This window comes from Tympanuchus pallidicinctus, unplaced genomic scaffold, assembly GCF_026119805.1.
Source record: "Tympanuchus pallidicinctus isolate F22 unplaced genomic scaffold, pur_lepc_1.0 scaffold39, whole genome shotgun sequence".
Taxonomy (NCBI): domain Eukaryota; kingdom Metazoa; phylum Chordata; class Aves; order Galliformes; family Phasianidae; genus Tympanuchus; species Tympanuchus pallidicinctus.
Window position 1 is genome coordinate 1,660,909 of NW_026294757.1, and position 19,644 is coordinate 1,680,552.

Sequence of the window (19,644 nt, forward strand, 5' to 3'; positions counted from 1 at the left end):
ATATTGTCAATTTGCTATTTTTTCCCTTGCCTTTTCCAACACATCATCAATCTAGAGCGGGTTTCTGTGCATGAACCCTGCTTACCACTGAGCCGGAGCCTCTTGGCATGGATGCAAAGAGGCTTTTTTATAAATAAAACTTAAGAAAATCACCATGCACTCCATTAATTCAGGAACACTCCGCCTCAGCTTCAAAGGGGATCTTTACTGTAAAGATGGTGTTTTTGCTGCTTTAATGATTTGCTACTTGTACTTGTCATAACTACATGAACCAAGTATGCAATAGCAGGGAGCAGCGGTTCCGCCTCCCCTCCAGTTTGATTCAATAGATTTGTGGTTGCATAGAGGAAAACTACTTCATAAATCTGATACTTAAGGCCGTTGTACAATGCCAGTTAATGAAAGGAAGCTGCCTGCGTGCCTCAGCTATGCGGATCTCATGCACTGCTATGGCATCCAGCACCTTTAACAGCTAGCCACCACAAAGCACTGAGCCAAAGCAAGCAAAGCCAGAGGTAAAATAATACATGCTCCATCTAAATACTGTATACCAGAAGAGAAGGGGCCTAAGGCTTTCCATAGTTCCTTAAGCCTTTGCAAAACATGAAGGCTCCTGATTTTTAAGGTGTGTTTTATCCCAGCACATCTCTCACCCCCACGCTCCATGCCGTACATTTCTATGGATTCCTCCCTCAGGGAGGAGAGGCTTTGAAGCTGAAGGTCTCAGAGGTGGGAGAATCAGGAGAGCTGGACCCAATTCCTGGATGTCGATACTCTAATGCCTTGGGAACACGTTTGGAGCCTTAGCTTTCTTCAGCTTAAGAAATGGGAGCAACAATACCTGTTCTCTCTGTTTTGAACATTTGTGAATACTTCAGTGATCATTTACATTCAGAAATGACCCCTGCAGAAGCTCAGATGTTTTAAAACCACTTGGAATGAATGCATTTTTGATTGAAAAAGCGACAGTGTTACCATAAACGCAATGGAAACAACTTCTTTTTCAGTCCTGGGGAGGCAGAGCCACATTTCCTCCATCTCCAGCAGCCTGAGCCTTCATACAGAGCATCAGAGGAGCTTTTGCTCCTAAAGATCTTCAAATGCTGCACAGACACCCATGATTTCAACTAATTCACCTGTACCAGTGGCTATATTATATTCTGCCTTTGTGCTCATCAAACAGTGGATACTTTCAGTTTTAGTAACAGAGCAGCTGAAGCACAACAGCAGCAATGCAGTGCCGAGCTCCATTCCAACAAATCCAAACTTCAGCCCCACTGCAGAGCTCTCTTATTTAGACACAAACCCACTTCCCCTTTCCCAACCCTTCTCTCTGCAGTGCTCCCCACCTCTCCCCAATGAACCATCTCCTCTTGCCTGCAGTTTCCCCCTCCCTCCGTGAATCCCAATGCATTGCAGTACCCCAGAATGGCCTGGTGCTGCTCCCTCACACCGCTCCTTTCCTGCTCAAAGCTGATGCAGAACATTTCCCCTGCACTCAATTCTGAGTTGAGAAGCACAGAAAGCAACCTGAGTGAGGTGTAGAGCAGATCCAGGCCCCAGGTGGGATTTTCTTGGCCAACTTCCCTTGGTTCTCATTCCACAAAGAGAAGGTTGCTGCAAGACAGCAGGGCTGTGCATGCACAAAATACATAAGGGGCACAAAATGCTTCACAAACACAGTCAACCCTCCTCCAAAAGGAAACGAGTCACTCTTGTGCTCTGTTCAAAAAGCACCAAAGGAACCAGGCACCAATATCCTGCACTTCCACACTGCAGCCCACAGCATCCCTGGGTGCGTTGCACTCTGTTCAGCTCTATCCTTCTGAAACTGGGCTGCTCTACCCAACCCATCCTCAACACTGCTGCTTTTTCTGCTTGCTGAGAGATATCAGGTGTGATTCTATTAATTTTGGCCAATACCAGAACCCAGCAGTTGGGAAAGCTGCAACCATTGAGGTTTTGGTCTCAAGATAAGCATCTAGTAAGAGCATCCCAAACCGTGTAAGCATCAGTCCTTCCTTTGTTCCCCCTCCTCCCCCCAGTCAACCTGTTATTTAATTTGCAGCTAGGCAGAAAACTCATGCAGTCCTCTTACCCATACATCCCACATGAGATCTTTGTCATCTGTGTGGCCTTTTAAAAGAAGGCAGAACCCCACACTCATTCTCCAGTTCTTTCCCACCCAGCACACACCAAGTCCCATCACCACCTCTCCTTCTCCCACAGCATCATTCCCTGGAGCCAAGCTTATGTCCCAGCCCACGTTTTGCTGAATTTTTAGTTCATTTCCTCAGGATAGCCTTGGATCTCCAAAATGGCAGTGAGATGAGTTCAGTTTGCTACACACCTCAAGACCCAACTGCTCATGCAGTAACTCCATGCAGCTCTCCATGAGCTGCACGCTTCATTTATAAACCAACTCTGCACTTGTACCAACCAATCTATCTAACATTTAGATTTCCATCCCCATAAAAGAACGTGATATTTCAAACAGAACAAAAGCACATCCCTCCTCCACCCTCTGAATTGTATGAACTTTCAAAATGGAAAGAAAAAAAAAAAACACAACTAATTTTGAGCCCTTTTATGTCTTCTAATCCTTTCTCACTTTTTTTTTTTAATTTTGAGCACAGCTGTCTGTTGTACTTTCTCAAATGATGCCAGATGCTGGGTTCATCAACCGAACGCACGAAAACAATGGTTTGAAAGCAATTAGAAGCACCGAGGCTGCACTGAGGCTCATATTAAAATGTGATAACACTGTTCTAAGGGGAATTGCAGCGCTGCTGCATTTCTGACATTTCTGTGCTGCCAGACAGGCAGGATGTGCTGGAAGTGGGCCCTGATCAAGGAGGTAACGTAGTGGAATTTATTCCTGGAGTAAATGAAGGATTAGCCGATTCAGAATGCTCACGGGGGTTTTTTTAATTACAGCCCCAGCTCCCACCTCATTTGAGCACTGGCAGATCCTTGTTTGTGCTCACCTACTGCAGTCATTGCTTGCAGTAAGCCCCCAAAACCACACGCCTGGTTGTACCCTACTGTCCCAAATCGGACATCAGAGCTCAGCTACAAGGATCCCATCTGAAGTCAAAGGAGCTCCAGGTCAGCCCTGAGGAAATGCAAACCCATCAGCTGCCCTGGATGTGCAGAAGTCCTGGCTGACACTGCTGGCCACTTGCAGGCACCCTGCAAAGCCTAAATCGCCACCCACATTACTGCAGAAATGGAGATCAAAGTGGTGAGCAGGTTCTCCCAGCTCGTTAACAGACATAACGAGGGAGGGATGGTCGTGGTCCTGAGGAATTTACAGCCTGGCTGTTTGCCTGCACCTGGAGGTTGACTCACCATCAAGTTCAGGTTAACAGAGGTGCAATAAGATTGGAAGCTGCAGGCTGAAGGATACCCTAAAGTGTTTGCCTCCAAGTCAGTGGCCACAGGAATATGCTGTCCTTCCTGAACCTCAAGTCCCTTCTGGAGACAGGAGTTGAGCAGGAACATTTCCTGGGCTTGTCCAAGATATTTAATGTCAGCCCCATGTATTTCTGTATTATTCCATAGAATATTTGTACCATCCCATAGAGTGGTTTGGTTGGAAGCGACCACAACCCCACACCACAGCCAACCTTCCACTGGATCCATCACTCAAAGCTCTATCCATTTACTGACTCTTGAGAAGAAAAACTGACTTCTACCCAAGATAAAACACCAACTCTGGCTCCTGCCATAGCCCTTATCACAGCCTTGCACCTCTCCATCCCTAAGAGCTGCCCCTCACACAGCTCCACGTTCATTTTAAGCTCTTCTCCTTATCAACTCTGCAAAGAAACCAGCACACAACCAGCCCTCCCCTGCTCCCCAACCCCCTAACATTGAGAATCCCCCCTCCTTCCCACCAGTTTGTACTCACCTCGGGGCAGAAACTCCAAGTGGTACCTACAAGACAAAAATACATAAATACATGAAAGAGGCAAGCATGAGCAGATATGATTTTTTTGCAATGACTTCTTTTTTCCAGCCTGATGAAAAAGTGACAGATGGGAGAATAATACCAGACACACTGCCAGGAATCCAGTTGATGGTCTCAATGTATTTTGTGCAAGAAATATGTAGGGGAAACAAGTCCTACTGATGCTAGCTGGCCCCAGGACACCCTCTGCTACCTAAGGAACCAATTTTGCTAACCAGATCCCCTCCTTTGCAAGAGCTTCAAAGGTTCTCAACTTCCTCCTCCTATTGCAGCTCTCTTTCTCAAAGCAATCAGGTTTTATGTGGCCATTCCCTTCACAGTCTCGAGTGCAAAGAGCTGCTTGCAGGGATGCAATCTGTCCTGCAGCTCTTCTGAGAGCAGGTCACATCAGGAACTCGACAACACACTTGAACACACTGAGATGCCCTGATCAGCCTTTGCATCTCCAAATCTTCCAGTTTCTTTCTTACTTTCCTCCCCCTCCTCCCATCCCAGCTCTCTGCTCTTTGGCCATCTCCATCTAGCAGAGGTACCATCCTCTGGATGATCCAAAACTGCAAAAGCCTCCTTGCAGAGCCACTAACATGAAACCTCATGGGATGCATATCACCAATCCATGCTTTCTAATTCTCCTGCAAGAGTATCTAAAAGCCTAGAATGGTGTGCAGCAGCATCTCTTGCCCAGCAAGGAGCTCAGCACACAGCATTTCTAGTTTCAGGAGGCTGGACACACACATCCCCCATAGGGATGGCCACAGTGGAAAGAAATTCACCATGATTCCTCTCTCATAACACTTTTGAGAATGCCTTTGGCTGTAGCATGAACCATTTTAATATGGAAACAGCATAGACACAGTTTGGAAACAGATCAAGGAGTTGGGAGAAGCCACAAAGTGACCCATTCACAGGCAAAATGCATAACAAAGGCTTGGTCTATAGGCATCAGTGGCAAGAATCCAGTCTGTAAAAATCCAATCAATTTGTTTACTCATTAAAAGCTTTCATGAAGAAAATGATTTAATACAAACATTCAAGCTACTGACACAGATTAATTAGAAAACAACAACAGAATTCTGATTAAGGGCATAATATTTATTTGTCTCGTTTTCTTTGGACAAAAAGGAAAAGAAAACACGTGCAGCCAAGGGATTTTTCTGGGAGAATGGGCTCCTATGGTGATAAATAACAGCTAAATACATTGGAAGGAGCCACACCAGTGGCCAGAAAGGGCTGCAGATATATCCCTCGATCCTTGGGTGCTCTTGGCAGCAGTCCCCTATTAACACCAACTCTTTCCTATGCACCCTATGGCAGCTGTACCTACCTCTTTCCATTCCAGAACGTGCCTGAGGTCAGAGAAACAAGTCAGAGCAGCTCCATGCCTGTATTTCCCTGCTCTACAACATGCAGAGCCCTGAAGTCCTCATCCTTCCTCCGCACCCCAACCCCATCCATCCCCAAACCCAGCAGCCACCAATGCTGGAATACTCTCATCTCCTGAGCAGACACTGATCCCAAGACAAGGACAGAGAAATCACTTCTTGTTTGGTGAACTTTTGTCTCCTGTGCTTGAGAGACTGTCCTAATCTCCCCTGAACATGTTTTAGTGATAACATTTACTGCACTAGGACCAAAATGATTTTCTGTCACTTCTCATTCCAGTTCAATAAAAGTATAAGAGCTTTGTTTCTAACCTCTGTCATTTCTAATACAGTAAAATGGTTTAAAAAAATGTAAAATTGAGTTCCATTTCCTACCGGACCAGCAAGCCCACGTTAGTTTCACTCTGATCAAATCAAAGGGGGGACAAAAAATACCAAAAAGATGCATTGCTTTTGGTTATTTATTTTACCGAGGCATAAGGAAACAGTCAAAATTCTTATCTCATCAGATCAGGATGAGTCTTTCATCTCCTGCTTTGATCATTTTCACTCTGGAAGGGCTTAAGCAGAGAATGAAAGAGTTCTAAGATTCAACTGGGAGTGGGAGAAGATGTTCTTGTGGAAGATGAAAGCGAGGATTGAATTCCTTCACCTGCCACACCAAGACTTGCAGCCTGCATGGCACCCTCTGAAGATGGCACAGCATTTCCAGTTTGTTCACTGAAGTTGCTTAAATACAAACATTCTTTTCCCCAAAATCCTTTGTGTATATTTAAGGTTGCATTGGGGTTTAGGATGAGCTTTGGTGTGTGTTCTTCCCACTCCCTTTCTCCCAGGTAGCAACGAATCCATCCAACAGCTACAAGAGGAATCCCCTCAGAAGGGCAGCACTCAAAGCATAGGAAATAGCACAGAAAATACAAAGATCTGGGCTACCTCAGACCTTGAAGTAGAGAGGGAAGGAACACCTCCTGCCATATGATTAACTACCTTCAGCAAAACCAACTCAAAGGAATCCATGGAGAATTCTGATGCGATGTGTAGAGCAGGGAGCCAGCCCAAAGATATCCAATTTCCATCACAAAGCCAAAAGAACTAGCGCTGTGCTGCCAGGACTTTAACAAAAGCCATCCTATAAGCATTTCCCCCACATAGTTTGCAGCAAACCACCCACCTCTCTCACCTCATCGGAGCATATTTTGGGGCCAGACAGGAAGAAGCCACAGATTGGTTCCATTGGAAACACGAAACGCTCCTCGTGATCGTACAGCCTTTGAGGTTACATGCTCACCAAGCAAACATGAGCAAGTGTCACCTGTCTGGAAGGGTTTATGTGCTTTGCTCCTGAAAAACGTGCAAATCCCAGCCCCAGTTCATCAGTCTCAGAGCAGCTGCCTCCAAAGGGCCCCAATCGAACTTGCAACTCAACTGTATGAACAGATCTCAAAGGGTCACGAGGAAAAGAAAGTGGTTTTGTCACATTACAGAGGGAAATTGAGTCACAGCCTTCGCCAGAATGCTTCCTTCCCAATGAGAACCCACTGTGATTTCTGCCTCCAGCCAGAGCTAACATTCCCCAGCTCTGGGGCCAAAAGGAGCAGCACCTTCTGCTGCCTCCCACAGAATGGGGTTAAGGCTTCACCTTCAGGAGAACAGCATGTGCTGTGCTGAGCTCTTGCACTCAGAAGCCATTGCCTGGAAACAGCAATGCTGCTGGGACCGACTGAGCTGGGACTGCTCCCTGCAGGAGCCAAAATCCAGCCAGGAAAGTCACCAATTCCATCAGTGGCACAGAAATGCAATTAAGACACAAAACGACACCCAACCTTCATCCCACAGGGTGAGCTGGCCAGCCAACGTGCACCTCTTTGCCACATCCCAGCGCTGATGGATTCAAAGCAGATCCATTTGAGGCTGGAAGCAAAATGGCTTTCTGAGATCTTACGGTCTGTATTACGCCAGGGGTCAAACTTGATGGATATAATGGTCTCTTTGCAGCTTTAGCATCTATGCAGCCTAAACCCCACTTTCCTCTCAGACTCCATTTCAGCAGGAACCATGCAATGAAGTCAGGTTTCAATCAAATTTCCGGCATTTTCTCGTCCAATTAAGGACACTAATATCACCACAGCTGTTATATTAGATATACCAAGACAGCCTAATTTGTTTGGTGCACAATACTCGCTGCTTTTTAAATGTTTGCAAGAAAAAAAAAAAAAAAGAAAAAAAAATCAATGCTATACGAGATTTCAAGCACAGGAAAAAGAGAAAGGAAGGTTGAGGAGCTCACCATTAGCAGAGCCTCCTACAAACCAGTTCAAATGCATTTCCTAGCTAAATGCTACAGAAGCAGCAGCAGATAGGCAGAGACTCTGGTTACACAATTTCAATCATTTACAGTCCTCAGGTTTCAGATTAACAACGCATTCACCAGGAAATGGATGGTGAAATAAGGGGTAATTTTATCAGCTGGAATGGAAATGATGGGAATTACTGAAAGGAGCCAAAGCCAAACGGCACCAAACTGCATTACTGGCAGAGTGAGGGGCTGCATCCAGCCCAGGTATAAAAGCAGGTAGAATGTGATAACAGCTGAATTGAATTTGTTCCCCTGAATGCAAAGAATTCCTTCCTCATCTCTCTCCAAAGGAAGGAGGGGGGAAAAAAAAAAATCCCCTACTGAGATTACAGAATAAATTCAGACCATCTTAACTAAAACTCTGCCAGGCCTTAATAAGAAGTTAGTATTCCGTTGGAGTGTTGGTAACAGGAGGAATGCCTCTCTGCTCAGCCCCAGTGTTAATGTGCTGAGCTCAATTATCCGCCCATAAGGTCACATCCTTAAGTTCTTTTCATCTTGGTATTGCACATAATTCAGCATAATGAGCTACAGACAGTGAATGTACGCTAATGAAGCAACAATTACCCCCAAATCATGTTTTCTTTAATTTAAACCTCCAAATTTCTAGAAGAGAGTCGAAATTGAAGCAGTAGATGGCAGTTAATACACCCAAGATTACTACAACAAGCCAAGTTTTGGATGCACTTCCATTTGTGAACCATTTGCGGCCCCATAGCAGCAGCTGATGTCTAATGCAATCCTGCAGCATGAAGCTCAAACCAAGGATCCAAGCAGCAACAGTTCAGCTGTGCTTGTAAACCAGTAAAACCAGCAGCTCAGTGATGCAACAGCACACACAAGCCACACACTGCCACAGCTTGCTGAGATTTGCAGCACAACCCCAGGATCCCCACACAGGATCAGCCCACGTTGGATTTATCCTTATGCTTCTACTTGTGACCGTGCAAATTGCAGGTAGAGCTGCAGGGCTTACTCTGGATTTCCTAGTGGGTGTATATGAGAAACAGCATGAAGCCCTTTTCATCTCTGCTTTGGTATAGGACAGGTCTGCCTTGCAGGAGCCAGGAGTTGGACTCAGTGATCCTTATGGGTCCCTCCCAACTTAGGAGTCTCCTCTTAGCACCACTACAAGGAAAAAAATACTAAGAATTCGTATCTATCAGTGCAAACTTGCCTTCCAGGAGGGAGTTTAAACAACTCCCTGCCTCTACAGAGATGGAGGTACTATTTATCTCTGTATTTGTAAGTAAATCCCATTCTCCCCATCTCACCCCCTGCCATCCTAACTGCTCTAAAAGTGTCTAAATGCTGAGGTGAGGTCATTTAACAGCAAGATGACACCTTTTTTCCTTGCTGCTCTTGCCAAAGGACAAGAACAGGTCTGTGCTCCTGAGCAGAGCCATGTATCAGATTCATTCCAGGTGTTGGACATCTGCTGCTCGCTCTGCAGCTGCCTCTGCTAAGACATAAGAAACAGCAGCAATCTTCCCAAGGAACAGCTTGAAACAAACCCTCAGTACCAACCGACCTTAAACAGAAGCAACTGACAAGCTCTGGGGTTTCTGGAAGATGAGTACAACTTCACTCTGGCACGGCATCCTCCCCCTGCCCTCCCTCAATCCAGAGCTGCTTTTTTAGCAAGTTCTACCCATCACACTTCGCTTTTCCATGCAGCATCAGAGCAGCATCCTCAGCCTTTGGTCGAGGCACTGATGCTGCTGACACTGTCCTGTTGGGGACCACACCTCCAGCTGCACTCTATGACTTGTCTGATGGATGCAGTTGGAGAAAGCAACAAAAGTAGAAGAGATTATTAACATAAGAAAGAAAATAGGAAAAAAAATGATGCATACATTGCCAGGTTTTGCATCCGAGATCAGAAAGTGGAATAGGGTCCAAGTTTGCAAAGAGAGGAGGAAACCAAAGGAAAACACCACTTTTTTTGTTGTTTTGGTGGTTGTTTTTTTTTCTCCCCAACACAACACTATGTTTTAAATAACCAAATGGTTTCTGAAAGTAAAACAGCACGGGGACTCATAACTCAGCTGCATGGTGACAGCTTTCCCACAAGCACCGCAGCAGCGCCTCCAACACAGCAGAAATACCTTTGAGTGCCTCAAAAAACATACATAACCTGCAAATACAATCCAGCCCCTACCTACCGCACTTCTCCTGGCGAGAGGGGAACAATATATCCTCTCAGGTAGCACGTGGAGACAGAGCCCCAGCACTTGTTCCTATTACAGCCATCAGGGCCCTCCTGATGGGGGACTGTTACGAGGCCATGGGGAGAGCTGCCATACAAAGACCTGAAGTTAAAGGAACGCTTATGAAAGAAGCTCAGGATAATCAGCTGAGATGAAGCTCTTCCCTTTCAGAGACTGCACGTCTCTCCCTGGTAGTTCAGCAGTTTACTTATGTCTGTGATGAACCCAAACAATGAAACCCTACACTGCGTTACGCAGCGCTTCCTGAGCACGACTGCTGCTGATTTCCTGAGCAGCAGCCCACGAAGCCACAGGAAGCCCCAAAGGGACAGACCTGTGCTCCCCACCAGGAGCAGGGCTCGCACAGAGCCTTTCAGATAAAAAGAGAGTCATCATTACAGTCATCTCCCACCACAAATCATTGCCTTAATGGCTCAGGGCAGAAGAAGAGCGTTTGTATGCTGCTCTTCTCACCATTTCCAAATGCCACCGAGCAATAAAACACAAGGAGGAAATCAGCAGTGCCCTGTGCTCTTTGCTATGGGTCTCACTTTCCCCTCTGCACTTACTGGCAATCTGTTTCGATAAGCAGCGGGGCTGGGGCCCATATCTTGATCTGAACATCCAGGAAGGATTTGTGCATCACATCCCCTCCTGATGCTGAGGCTGTTTCCCCACATCTCCTGCTCGTTGAGATGCTGCTTTTGGAAGCTTTATGCCAAATTGTATTTTCTTAGGCTGATAAAGAGATAAAAGCAAAGGCTAATCCCATGATTCAGAACCCAGCGTTTGCCCCAGGACTCTTTACAAGGGTAGATAATGGTAGAATAAGGGGGAATGGTTTTAAACACCTCCAAGGATGGAGCACCCACAGCATCTCTGAGCAACCTGTTCCAGCACCTCACCACTATCAGTAAAAATCTTCCTCCTGACATCTAATCTAAGTCTCCCCTTCTTTAGTTTAAGGTCAGGTTGGATGGGGCCCTGGGCAGCCTCATCTAATACTTGGATCTAGTGGTTGGTGGCCCTGCCTGTGACAGGGAGTCGGAACTTGATAGCCCTTGGGGTCCCTTCCAACACAAGCCATTCTATGGTTCTGACTCCAAAGGCTGCTCCTTCTCTAACAAGTCACCAGAGCTGCACAGGATCTCCATGAAGCCAGAGGTCCCCTGGGGTGGCCATAGCAGCATCCTCCCCCACTGCTCAAGGGCCAGAAAGTTTACCAAGGACTTCACACACTTATCAGCTTCCATGACACTGGTTTTAAAACTCATTCAAGACAGACCTAGGGTTGGATCATACAAAAATATATCATTTCTAAGGTTGTATCTGCAGACCATTGGGAATAAATAAAAGCCTGCCTTAACACCTGAATACTTCAGATTCACAGTCCTGCTAACTTCACTCTTTCCATCCAAGGTCACTACCTGGCAATGTCTCAGAAGCCACACCAGCCCTCTGCACCCACACCAAAAGGTTCCTCCCCAGCACTACAAGGCACCCCTGGACACACCTCTTCTCCTTTAGATACACCACAGCCCTATTTCCAAAGGCTTCCATCTTCTGCATCCCGTTTGTTTCAATTATTCAGGACAACCCAGGCTGATAATTACACAGTCCCGTGTTGCTGAGTAAAACTGATGCATAATTAGCCAGCAGGAAAGATCGATTAAGATACAGCAGGGCATCTTGCAAAGTTCTTCAGTGGGACTGCAGGGAATAGGAGCTGGCTGTGCCCTTCCAAAGGATAAAATTCTCTGCATCTCAGGGACTTGACAGCAGTTTTATTTAAACGGGATGCTTCCATCAGTCAGCCAGCCCGAGTTTTATTGTCAGGTCTTAACTTCAAATGACACAACTCATATCTTTTAACTAGAGCACAAACACCAAGCTATACATCACATTTCCAGCCAGAAATATAATGCAGCTGAGGCTCCAAGTTGCACTTAAGCCTCCAGCAACATGTTTTCTATTTTATGTCCCTTGATTTTCCCATAGCACCACAGCACAACCTTTGTCTGCTTTGCTCTCGAATCCAAATGACGCTGCTCCCATTCTCATTGCAGATTTGAACAAGGCTGAGGTCAGCAGATTTGGGAGCACAGTTCAGAGATTTAACTTTGGAAGTCATCTTCTCTCCTTTTGCAATGGGGGTTTGGGCTCAGGAGCCACACATGGAATGGATGCTTTCAGCAGCAAGCCAGCAGTGTGAGCCTTTGCTCACTGTATTGATTTATCCACATATCTCAGCATCAAGTAATGGATTTTCCCCTTCCATACGCAAAATCCTCAATAGCACCACAGTGGAGGAAGAAGAGCATCAGATTCATATGCAAAGAGCTGTACAGATGCTGCCCAAGTCACGTTTTCTGCCTTAAGGAACAACAGATTCCAAAGGCAGGCAACGATAACTCTGCAGACAACCAAATATAACCAGCTGATGTAAATAGAAGGACACAGCATACTCTCAATTATACCAACTTCTAAATGCCCATTATCTCTCAAACCATGGGCCAATTATCCTCTTTCCTGAATACAGCATGCAATATGCAAAAAAAAAAAAAAAAAAAAACCCCAAATTATGAGAGTTCATTAGAAGACAGACATAGACAACACATACCTGGCTTTGGCTTGCTGGAAGCCATAGAGAATTGTGTTCCTCTGCTCCCTTGCTCTAGGGCTCAAGTTTTCGTTCTGCAGTCCATCCACCAGGAAGCACTCAGCATCTGAGTAAAGGGAAAGAAACAAGTTAAAGCCAATGGGCAGCTGAAGGTACCAGTCCTTGGTGGAGAACAGCATCAGCATCTCAAGGATCAGAAAGCCCTGGTGCAGATTTGAGGAAGACAGCCTGTCAGCCCACCACGAGACACTGGGACTCACGGCTTCCAGTGGGTCTGTCCCCTGCTGACAGCCAGCAATAAAAGAGTTGGCTCTTTTGGCAAGGTCAGAAGCCTTGCTTGAACACCACTCTTCTGCCACATGCATTCTCTTCACTCATTAACCACTGCCTTACACTGTTGTGGGCAGCACCCAACACCTCCCATATACCTCTCTGCTTCCCCAAACCCTAAAAATGTGCTGCTATGAAAGCCTTAAGGGCTGCCATTCAGAGAAGTATCCAAAACGCTTCTAATGCAGTGGATGCCTGACACCCAGCACTTCAAGAAAATCCCAGCTGGTGGCTTTCACTAGGAGAACCTTCCTAAGGAGCAGGCATTGAACACCAGGTTGTTGTGCTCTCACCCACATACAGATATATCACACCACGTGCTTTGCTAATGCTCAGATACACTGTGCTTGCCCAACAGAACAGCTTGGCAGAAGTAAATATGGTACTCTCTCACTTGGAAAGCACAGCTACACATAGAAATCTAACCTAAACTGAAAGGCAAAGAGACAACAGGTAGATTAAGTGCCTTCTATTTGGATGAATATTTATACTCCTTACAGAAGCCTCTTAGAAAAACAAAACACTTCCAACCACACCTGCTCTGTAAATGAAAGCATCATCACCCCTGTATTCCAGCAGCTTTACTGCTGCTTTCCTCTAGCAAAGATTGGCTTCAAAGCTGTGGTGCTGTACACCCCCAGCCCTCTCCAACCTTTAATTCATGCCCCATACTGTGACACTAATGTCAGTTTAATATCCTGCTTGCAAGACTTGCAGCTCCTTATGCTTCAGCTGCCGGAACGGCAGCCAGCACTGCTCAGCACGCCCCAGGAACCTTTACAGCTCCTTAACAAAACAGTTCCTCTACCTGCAAGCACAGAAGATCAAAGTGCCACAGGAGAAATGAATATCTTGCCCTGCTAAAGTCGTGAGCTCTTATTTTCACCACCTGCCTGTGACAAATGTAAGAAAGGCTGAGAGCTGGAGGGAAAAGAGAGAAACATCTCTCTGAAGTGAAGGACAGAAGCAAGCTGTGTGCTCAGGGAGTGGGGCAGATGTGCATCCCCACAAACAGGGCTCCCTTCCCACTTTGTCTTTGCAGTGATGAAGAGGAACAGAGAGACGCAGCGCTGGGCACGGCAGCAAGGGGAAGGAGGAGCAAAGCCAGATCATGACAGTGCTTTCTGCAACCCCTCTGCTCTCATTTCTGGGATTGTTCAGCTGAAAGCATCACTTCCCATTGGAGCACTCAGCGAAAAGCCCACTTTAGCCAAATTCAGACTAGTCCAGGTCACTGTCAGCTCTCTCCTAACAGTGATGCTCTCAGCACATGGGAAGCAGAGATGAACCACCTGTGCCTCGTTGCCTGCAGCCCCACACTACAGCCACCACCTGTGGCCGAGAAACAGAGCCTGAAGCACAAAGACAGCACTGAGGACATCCAAGTGCCCTAATGCATCCCCTCTGATGACAGCACATAGCTGGCACATCTCTGCTGAAGGGTAGGAACACAAATTCACAGTGCTGCCCTAAACACACACCTACATCCAGCAGCAGTCTCAGCAGCTGCAGGAGCACAGAGGCATCAGGTCAGAACATCCTGGCTCTGCCTGGTATCCCACTGAGGCTCTGCTGGATCTTTTGCTTCATTTAAATTTCATTTTCAGCACATCTCCACACTTTTTTTAATTCCCCCTCCAGGATACAGCACCAACTTATGGCAAACCAACAGTGCTAAACTTGCACTGCTTACAAATAACATAAGAAATAACCAAGGACACGTATCTAGGCACAAAAACATGCCTTGCTCTGAGAAGCTTACTATAAGAATAGATGAAGGCTGAGGGGACAGTTTATTATGGACAAATCTGCTTTAAGACAGCACTATAGAGATCAGTCAGCAAGAGAAACCCTTGCAGGCTGCAACAAGAGCAAATGAGAGCTGCAAACTGGACCAACATCAGCTGTTCTTCTGCCCTTTTAAAGCACAAAGCAGCTCCACAAGTATGCCATCAGCTGCAATATGGTATTTACTTGCTGCCATGTCAGCACAGATCAGCTGCTGGATAAGTTATAGCAGAGCTGTGGTCCCTCCTGCAAAGCAGGCAGAGCCCTTTCAGAGCCAGCCACGATGTTTATAGCACCAGGAAATGAAAAAGAAAGCCTAACCATAAACTCTCCAAGTGGATCAGGAAGAGCAATATGTAAGCAGCTCCGGAGTAAATCACCCCAATGTTAGTTTTACTGCTTGTCAGTAACGTTATATTCTTGATGTTTATAGATTGCTCTCTGTGATCCACTCCGAAAGTTTACAGGACTCTCCCTTTCATTTCCTGCAGCTTCCAAAGGTAAGAGAGGGGAAAAAAAATAAAACAGTTGAGATTTCATCAAGTGCTTCAGGAGAGTTTCTAGAGGCAATTGCAGGCATCCACTTTAATCCCACACGCAGTGCACAGCATTGTAAGAATTATGTCACAGCCACCCGAGTCCGGGGAGTAAATAACCCTTTAATGGCAGCACTAAATCTTTGAGTTAATCATCACTCAATGAGCAGAGCTGAAAGGTATGTAGAGGCCGTGTACGTCTCTCCCATGCCCACAGCCAAACACTTGTTGCTCTTTTCTACTCATCTGCCATCAGAAAGCCAACTCAGAACCTCAACACCAAAGCAATGGAAGCCAGTGCTGAGCTAGCTGCTCTGCTCTGTCACTGCTTGCTGCTTCACACAGTCCTTCCTGCAGTTTCCCATCCTATCAACAGAGTGCAGACACCTCAAGCATCCGTGAGACTGCATTAATGTTTCCAGGATGCTAACAAGACAGCTGGGGGGTCAGAATGCTGCACCAGCACTGCCTGGAACCCAACAGCCCCACAGAACACAGCACTTGTTTGTTTATTTTTAAAGCAGCACTAAGGCTGCTCACCTTGAAGGCAGCAGCTCCTGGCTCTGCTATGCTTTGCAGATGCAGTCGCACTCCCACGGGGCAGCATCTCTTCTGTCCTCTCTGCTGCCCAAACTCTGCTAGAGAAGGGCCCTTCAGACCCCCCCCCTCTGGGATGAAGAGGTTGGGCAGGGCAGAGGAAAACACAGTCAGGCTGCCTTTAGCTTCTATAAAAACAGAGCAGAAGCCCTGGATTTGTCAGATACACCACATTTTTAAGAACCTCTGTTTCAGCCTTTAGAAGGAATCTGTGCAAAACAAAGAGAAATACCCTGAGCTTCCCTTTGTCTGAAGCAGGACTGAAACCTTGTGCAATTAATGACAACTTGAGCTGCTTATTTGTGATGTGGAACCGAGTAATAAAACTGCTGCAACCACATCTATTCATAAACATAAGGCAATCAGCATTCAGAAGCACTGCAGCACTGCAATGTAGAGAAGATAGCCATGGTATATCAGCTTTCAACCACTGCAACCTCAGAGATGGCTTCTGTGATAACAGCAGGGCTGTTGGGAGCCAGTCATTGGCTACTGGCCTTTTGGGCACCTTACATACAGCCCTCCACTATGGAACAAAGCTTAATATAAGGAAGCAGGCATTATAGCCCATGCACCAGTATGCACTGGCTCTTCAAGTTGTAATTTTTACTTTAAACACAAGAATTCTTATTGTAATGCAGTTTGAAAACCTGATGAGCTTAAGCTCCTTTGGTTCCTGCATAGCAAGAAACCTTCCCAGCCCCTGGAAGGCCTCGAGACTGTACAGATTGTTAAGACACAGCAAGTTTGATACAGAGGTATGTGACATGCAATTAATCTCCATTCATAGCCTGCTCTACTTGTCAGCAAACAAAGGCTGTGCTTTAGAAGGAGATCTGAAGCCTTCAATTAAAAACAGTCAGCTAACAAGAAAATAATCTAAGTTAAAGGAAGGTGGCAGGTGCAGAAATGAGTTGTTTACAGAAGCGTCAGCAGCGAACAATAAAGCGCTGCACATCAAAAACGGGAAAGGGCGAACTTCACCAAAGCCCCCACGATTAAAAAGCAGAGGGGAGAATTCACACCTACATCTGGGGGAAGAGACAGTGCATTTGGGAAGGAGCTTCGATGGGCTGAGAGGCTGTGTGCTCTGACTGCTGGGACTGGAAGGAACTCAGAGTTGGGGTGACTTCAGGGAGACCTCATAGTGGCCTTCCAGTACTTGAAGGGAGCATACAGACAGGAGGGGCAATGGCTGCTCACAAGTGAAAGGACAAGGAGGAATGGCTTTAAACTGAGACAGGGGAGGTTGAGGTTGGATATTAGGAGGAAGTTTTTCACCCAGAGGGTGGTGATGCACTGGAACAGGTTGCCCAAGGAGGCTGTGGATGCCCCATCCCTGGTGCCATTCAAGGCCAGGCTGGATGTGGCTCTGGGCAGCCTGGGCTGCTGGTTGGTGACCCTGCACATAGCAGGGGTTGGAACTAGAACATCATTATGATGCTTTTCAACCCAGGCCATTCTATGATACGATGGACTGGTGCTGTCAGGAGATGAGCAACAGGAAACCAAAGGTCACGAAACCTCGAGACAGAGCAGGTCAGACTCAAACACAACAACTCAGAGCATGGAGCAGCAGAATGCAAACAACTCCTTCCCATCACCCTGCCTGCACCTACAGCAGCAGGACGTGCCAGCAACATGCACACATGCAGCAATGGGCCAAGGCTGCTGCTTCAGCCTGCAGTGCTGCTGCTCAGGCTTTACATACAGGGAGGTCAGCAAGAGTCAGCAGGGCAGGGGGAAGTCAGCATGCGAGCAGAGGTGACTGCAAAAGAAAAGGCAATGCTAGAGAGAAAAAACCACCAACCCTGAGTATGGGTTCCCCTGTTTGCATAAATTTGCTGCAGAAAGAAACAGTCACCAGTTTTTTTTCACCCCTGTGCAGAATTAATTCTTGGTTGCAAAGCACGGTTGGCAGATGAGGTGAGCCCAGTTTCTGCAGTGCTGACCCATTGCTTCAGTGGGAAGGGGTCAGGTTTACAGAAAAATCAGGAAAACTTGCAGAACTGCCCAGAAGCTCCATTTCCTGCCTACAGGAAAGCAATGCTGCCACCATCACAGCTTCTTCCCTTGGATGTGAGGCCTCAGGAGGTCACCTTCACTTCAGCAAGCAGAAGCAAAGCTTGAAGCTGACACTGCTTTCTCAGTCTATCTCCATTTTTGAGCAGGGTTGAATCTCTCCTGTACCCTCACCACAACCAGCTTGCTCTGCACATCCCCAAGGATGCATACAGCACTGCACAACATCCAGAACCAGGACGTAGCACTACCACAGCTGCAGCAAAAGCCTGGGGGGAAGGAGCAGGGGGGGAAGGGAGGGTGTCTCATTGCAGCACACAAGTTTATTCTACCCTGTGCGCCTGCCCCTTCGGCTCACCCCAGCAAAGCACACACAGTGCTTTAACAGAAGGCACGTGGTGGGGACATCACACCAGAAAACACCCCTCAACCTCACCCATGCTCTCCTCCTCTACAAACACAGCTTCTGGAACCACCAGAGAGCTGCTCCTCTCTTAACACAGGCACAGACCCACCTGCCAACTCCTGGTATTCTGACAACACTGAGCACCAGGACAAGCAGCCACATCCCCTATGCTTCTCTCATCAGAATTAGCGATATGAAAGGCACACACACAACCTGAGGACCACAAAGCCATCCATCAGCTGTAGAGGAAAAGTAACTCCTGTAGACCTCCCACTCCCCTCTCTAGATCAACACAATGAGATGCTAAAGGCCTTTCAGGCTCTTTCTCTGCAACGACTGCAGGGGATTTGCTGTTAAACAAGAGAGCAGCAAGGAGGAATTGGTGGTTACCTTCAAGGAGTCTTTGAATGTCCTCTGGGATCATGGCCCTGCCACCTCCTTTCCACCAGTCAAAACTGATGGTGCTGCTCCGGTCCCTCAGCTGCAGGGACAGAACGAGAAAGGAAGCAGAGGGGGTGGGGACGCCCCAAAGAAGGTGGAAGGAACCGCAGAGCTCTGCTCAAACGCCTCCTCCTCCTCTTTCAGCCTCACGAGATGCAGTCAAGGTGCTGAGCTCCTCCATCCGTGCTCCGCACAGGTCGAGCTCCACTCAACTAACTGCAAAAAGCCCAACCCCACCCCCCAGCAACAACACAGCTGATAGCGAGCTCCCTCCATTAGCATTTTAATCAGGTGGCAGTTAGGCGAGCATCTCCTTCATTAGCGCACAATTCAGCGCACCTGCTGGCACAGCAGAGCCAGAGCTGTACGGCCTTTGCTTTAACCCCCCTGTGCCGAACCCCCAGCACAACAGGAGATGAGGGTTGGGTCTGTTCCAAACAGAGGCAGACCCCCTTCCCCTAATGCCCAGGAGGAGAAGCAGCGCTTGCCTGTTTTGCAATTAAACATCCCCACTTCCTACATCCTGCGTAGGAAGGGGATAGAGAGTAATAGCCGCTCATATTTCAATCTTGCCCGGAGAAACAGGAGGGTTGTGCACTTTAACTTGCTTTTGACAGTCAATAAGTGCAAACTGCACTCTGCAAAACAGAAGTGGCATTGCATTAGATTAACCTGCAGTCCCACATCCGCTCCTCTGCTACACAAATGAATTAATGCAGGCCGGCTATGGGGATATACTGCTAATATTTTCCATCCTCGTATTCCCAAATTTTGAACCCAAGTGCAGCCTTCTTTATCTGAAGCTCACCAGCAAGAAAACCGCTCAAATGATTGCAGAGTTCTTTTAGGTTGGGACAGCACCTCTATGAATAACAGCAGTGAGAATGGATGGCATTGGGGGAGAGGTGAAGGTGCTGTGACCAGAGGCATGTCCAATGCCACTCCAGACCACACAAGTTTCCTATTCTGTGTACAAAATT

The 19,644-nt window shown here is 47.0% G+C and overlaps 1 protein-coding gene across 6 annotated transcripts in view; it reads right to left on the reverse strand.

Moving 5' to 3' along the window:
* SKAP1 (src kinase associated phosphoprotein 1) overlaps positions 1-18,884 on the reverse strand; it is a 124,243-nt gene extending 105,359 nt beyond the window's left edge. For 2 of the 6 annotated variants that reach the window (XM_052700120.1, XM_052700121.1), the window contains exons 1-3: positions 18,614-18,881; positions 12,545-12,650; positions 3,914-3,939 (exon numbers count right to left, since the gene is read on the reverse strand). In XM_052700120.1, the coding sequence (XP_052556080.1) occupies positions 3,914-3,939; positions 12,545-12,650; positions 18,614-18,647 (166 nt within the window). In that variant the 5' untranslated portion in view covers positions 18,648-18,881. Of the gene's footprint in view, positions 1-3,913; positions 3,940-12,544; positions 12,651-18,613 lie in introns of all 6 variants that reach the window. The other 4 variants (XM_052700123.1, XM_052700119.1, XM_052700122.1 and 1 more) reach the window with 4 other exon arrangements.
* Between the last annotated feature and the right edge of the window lie 760 nt (positions 18,885-19,644).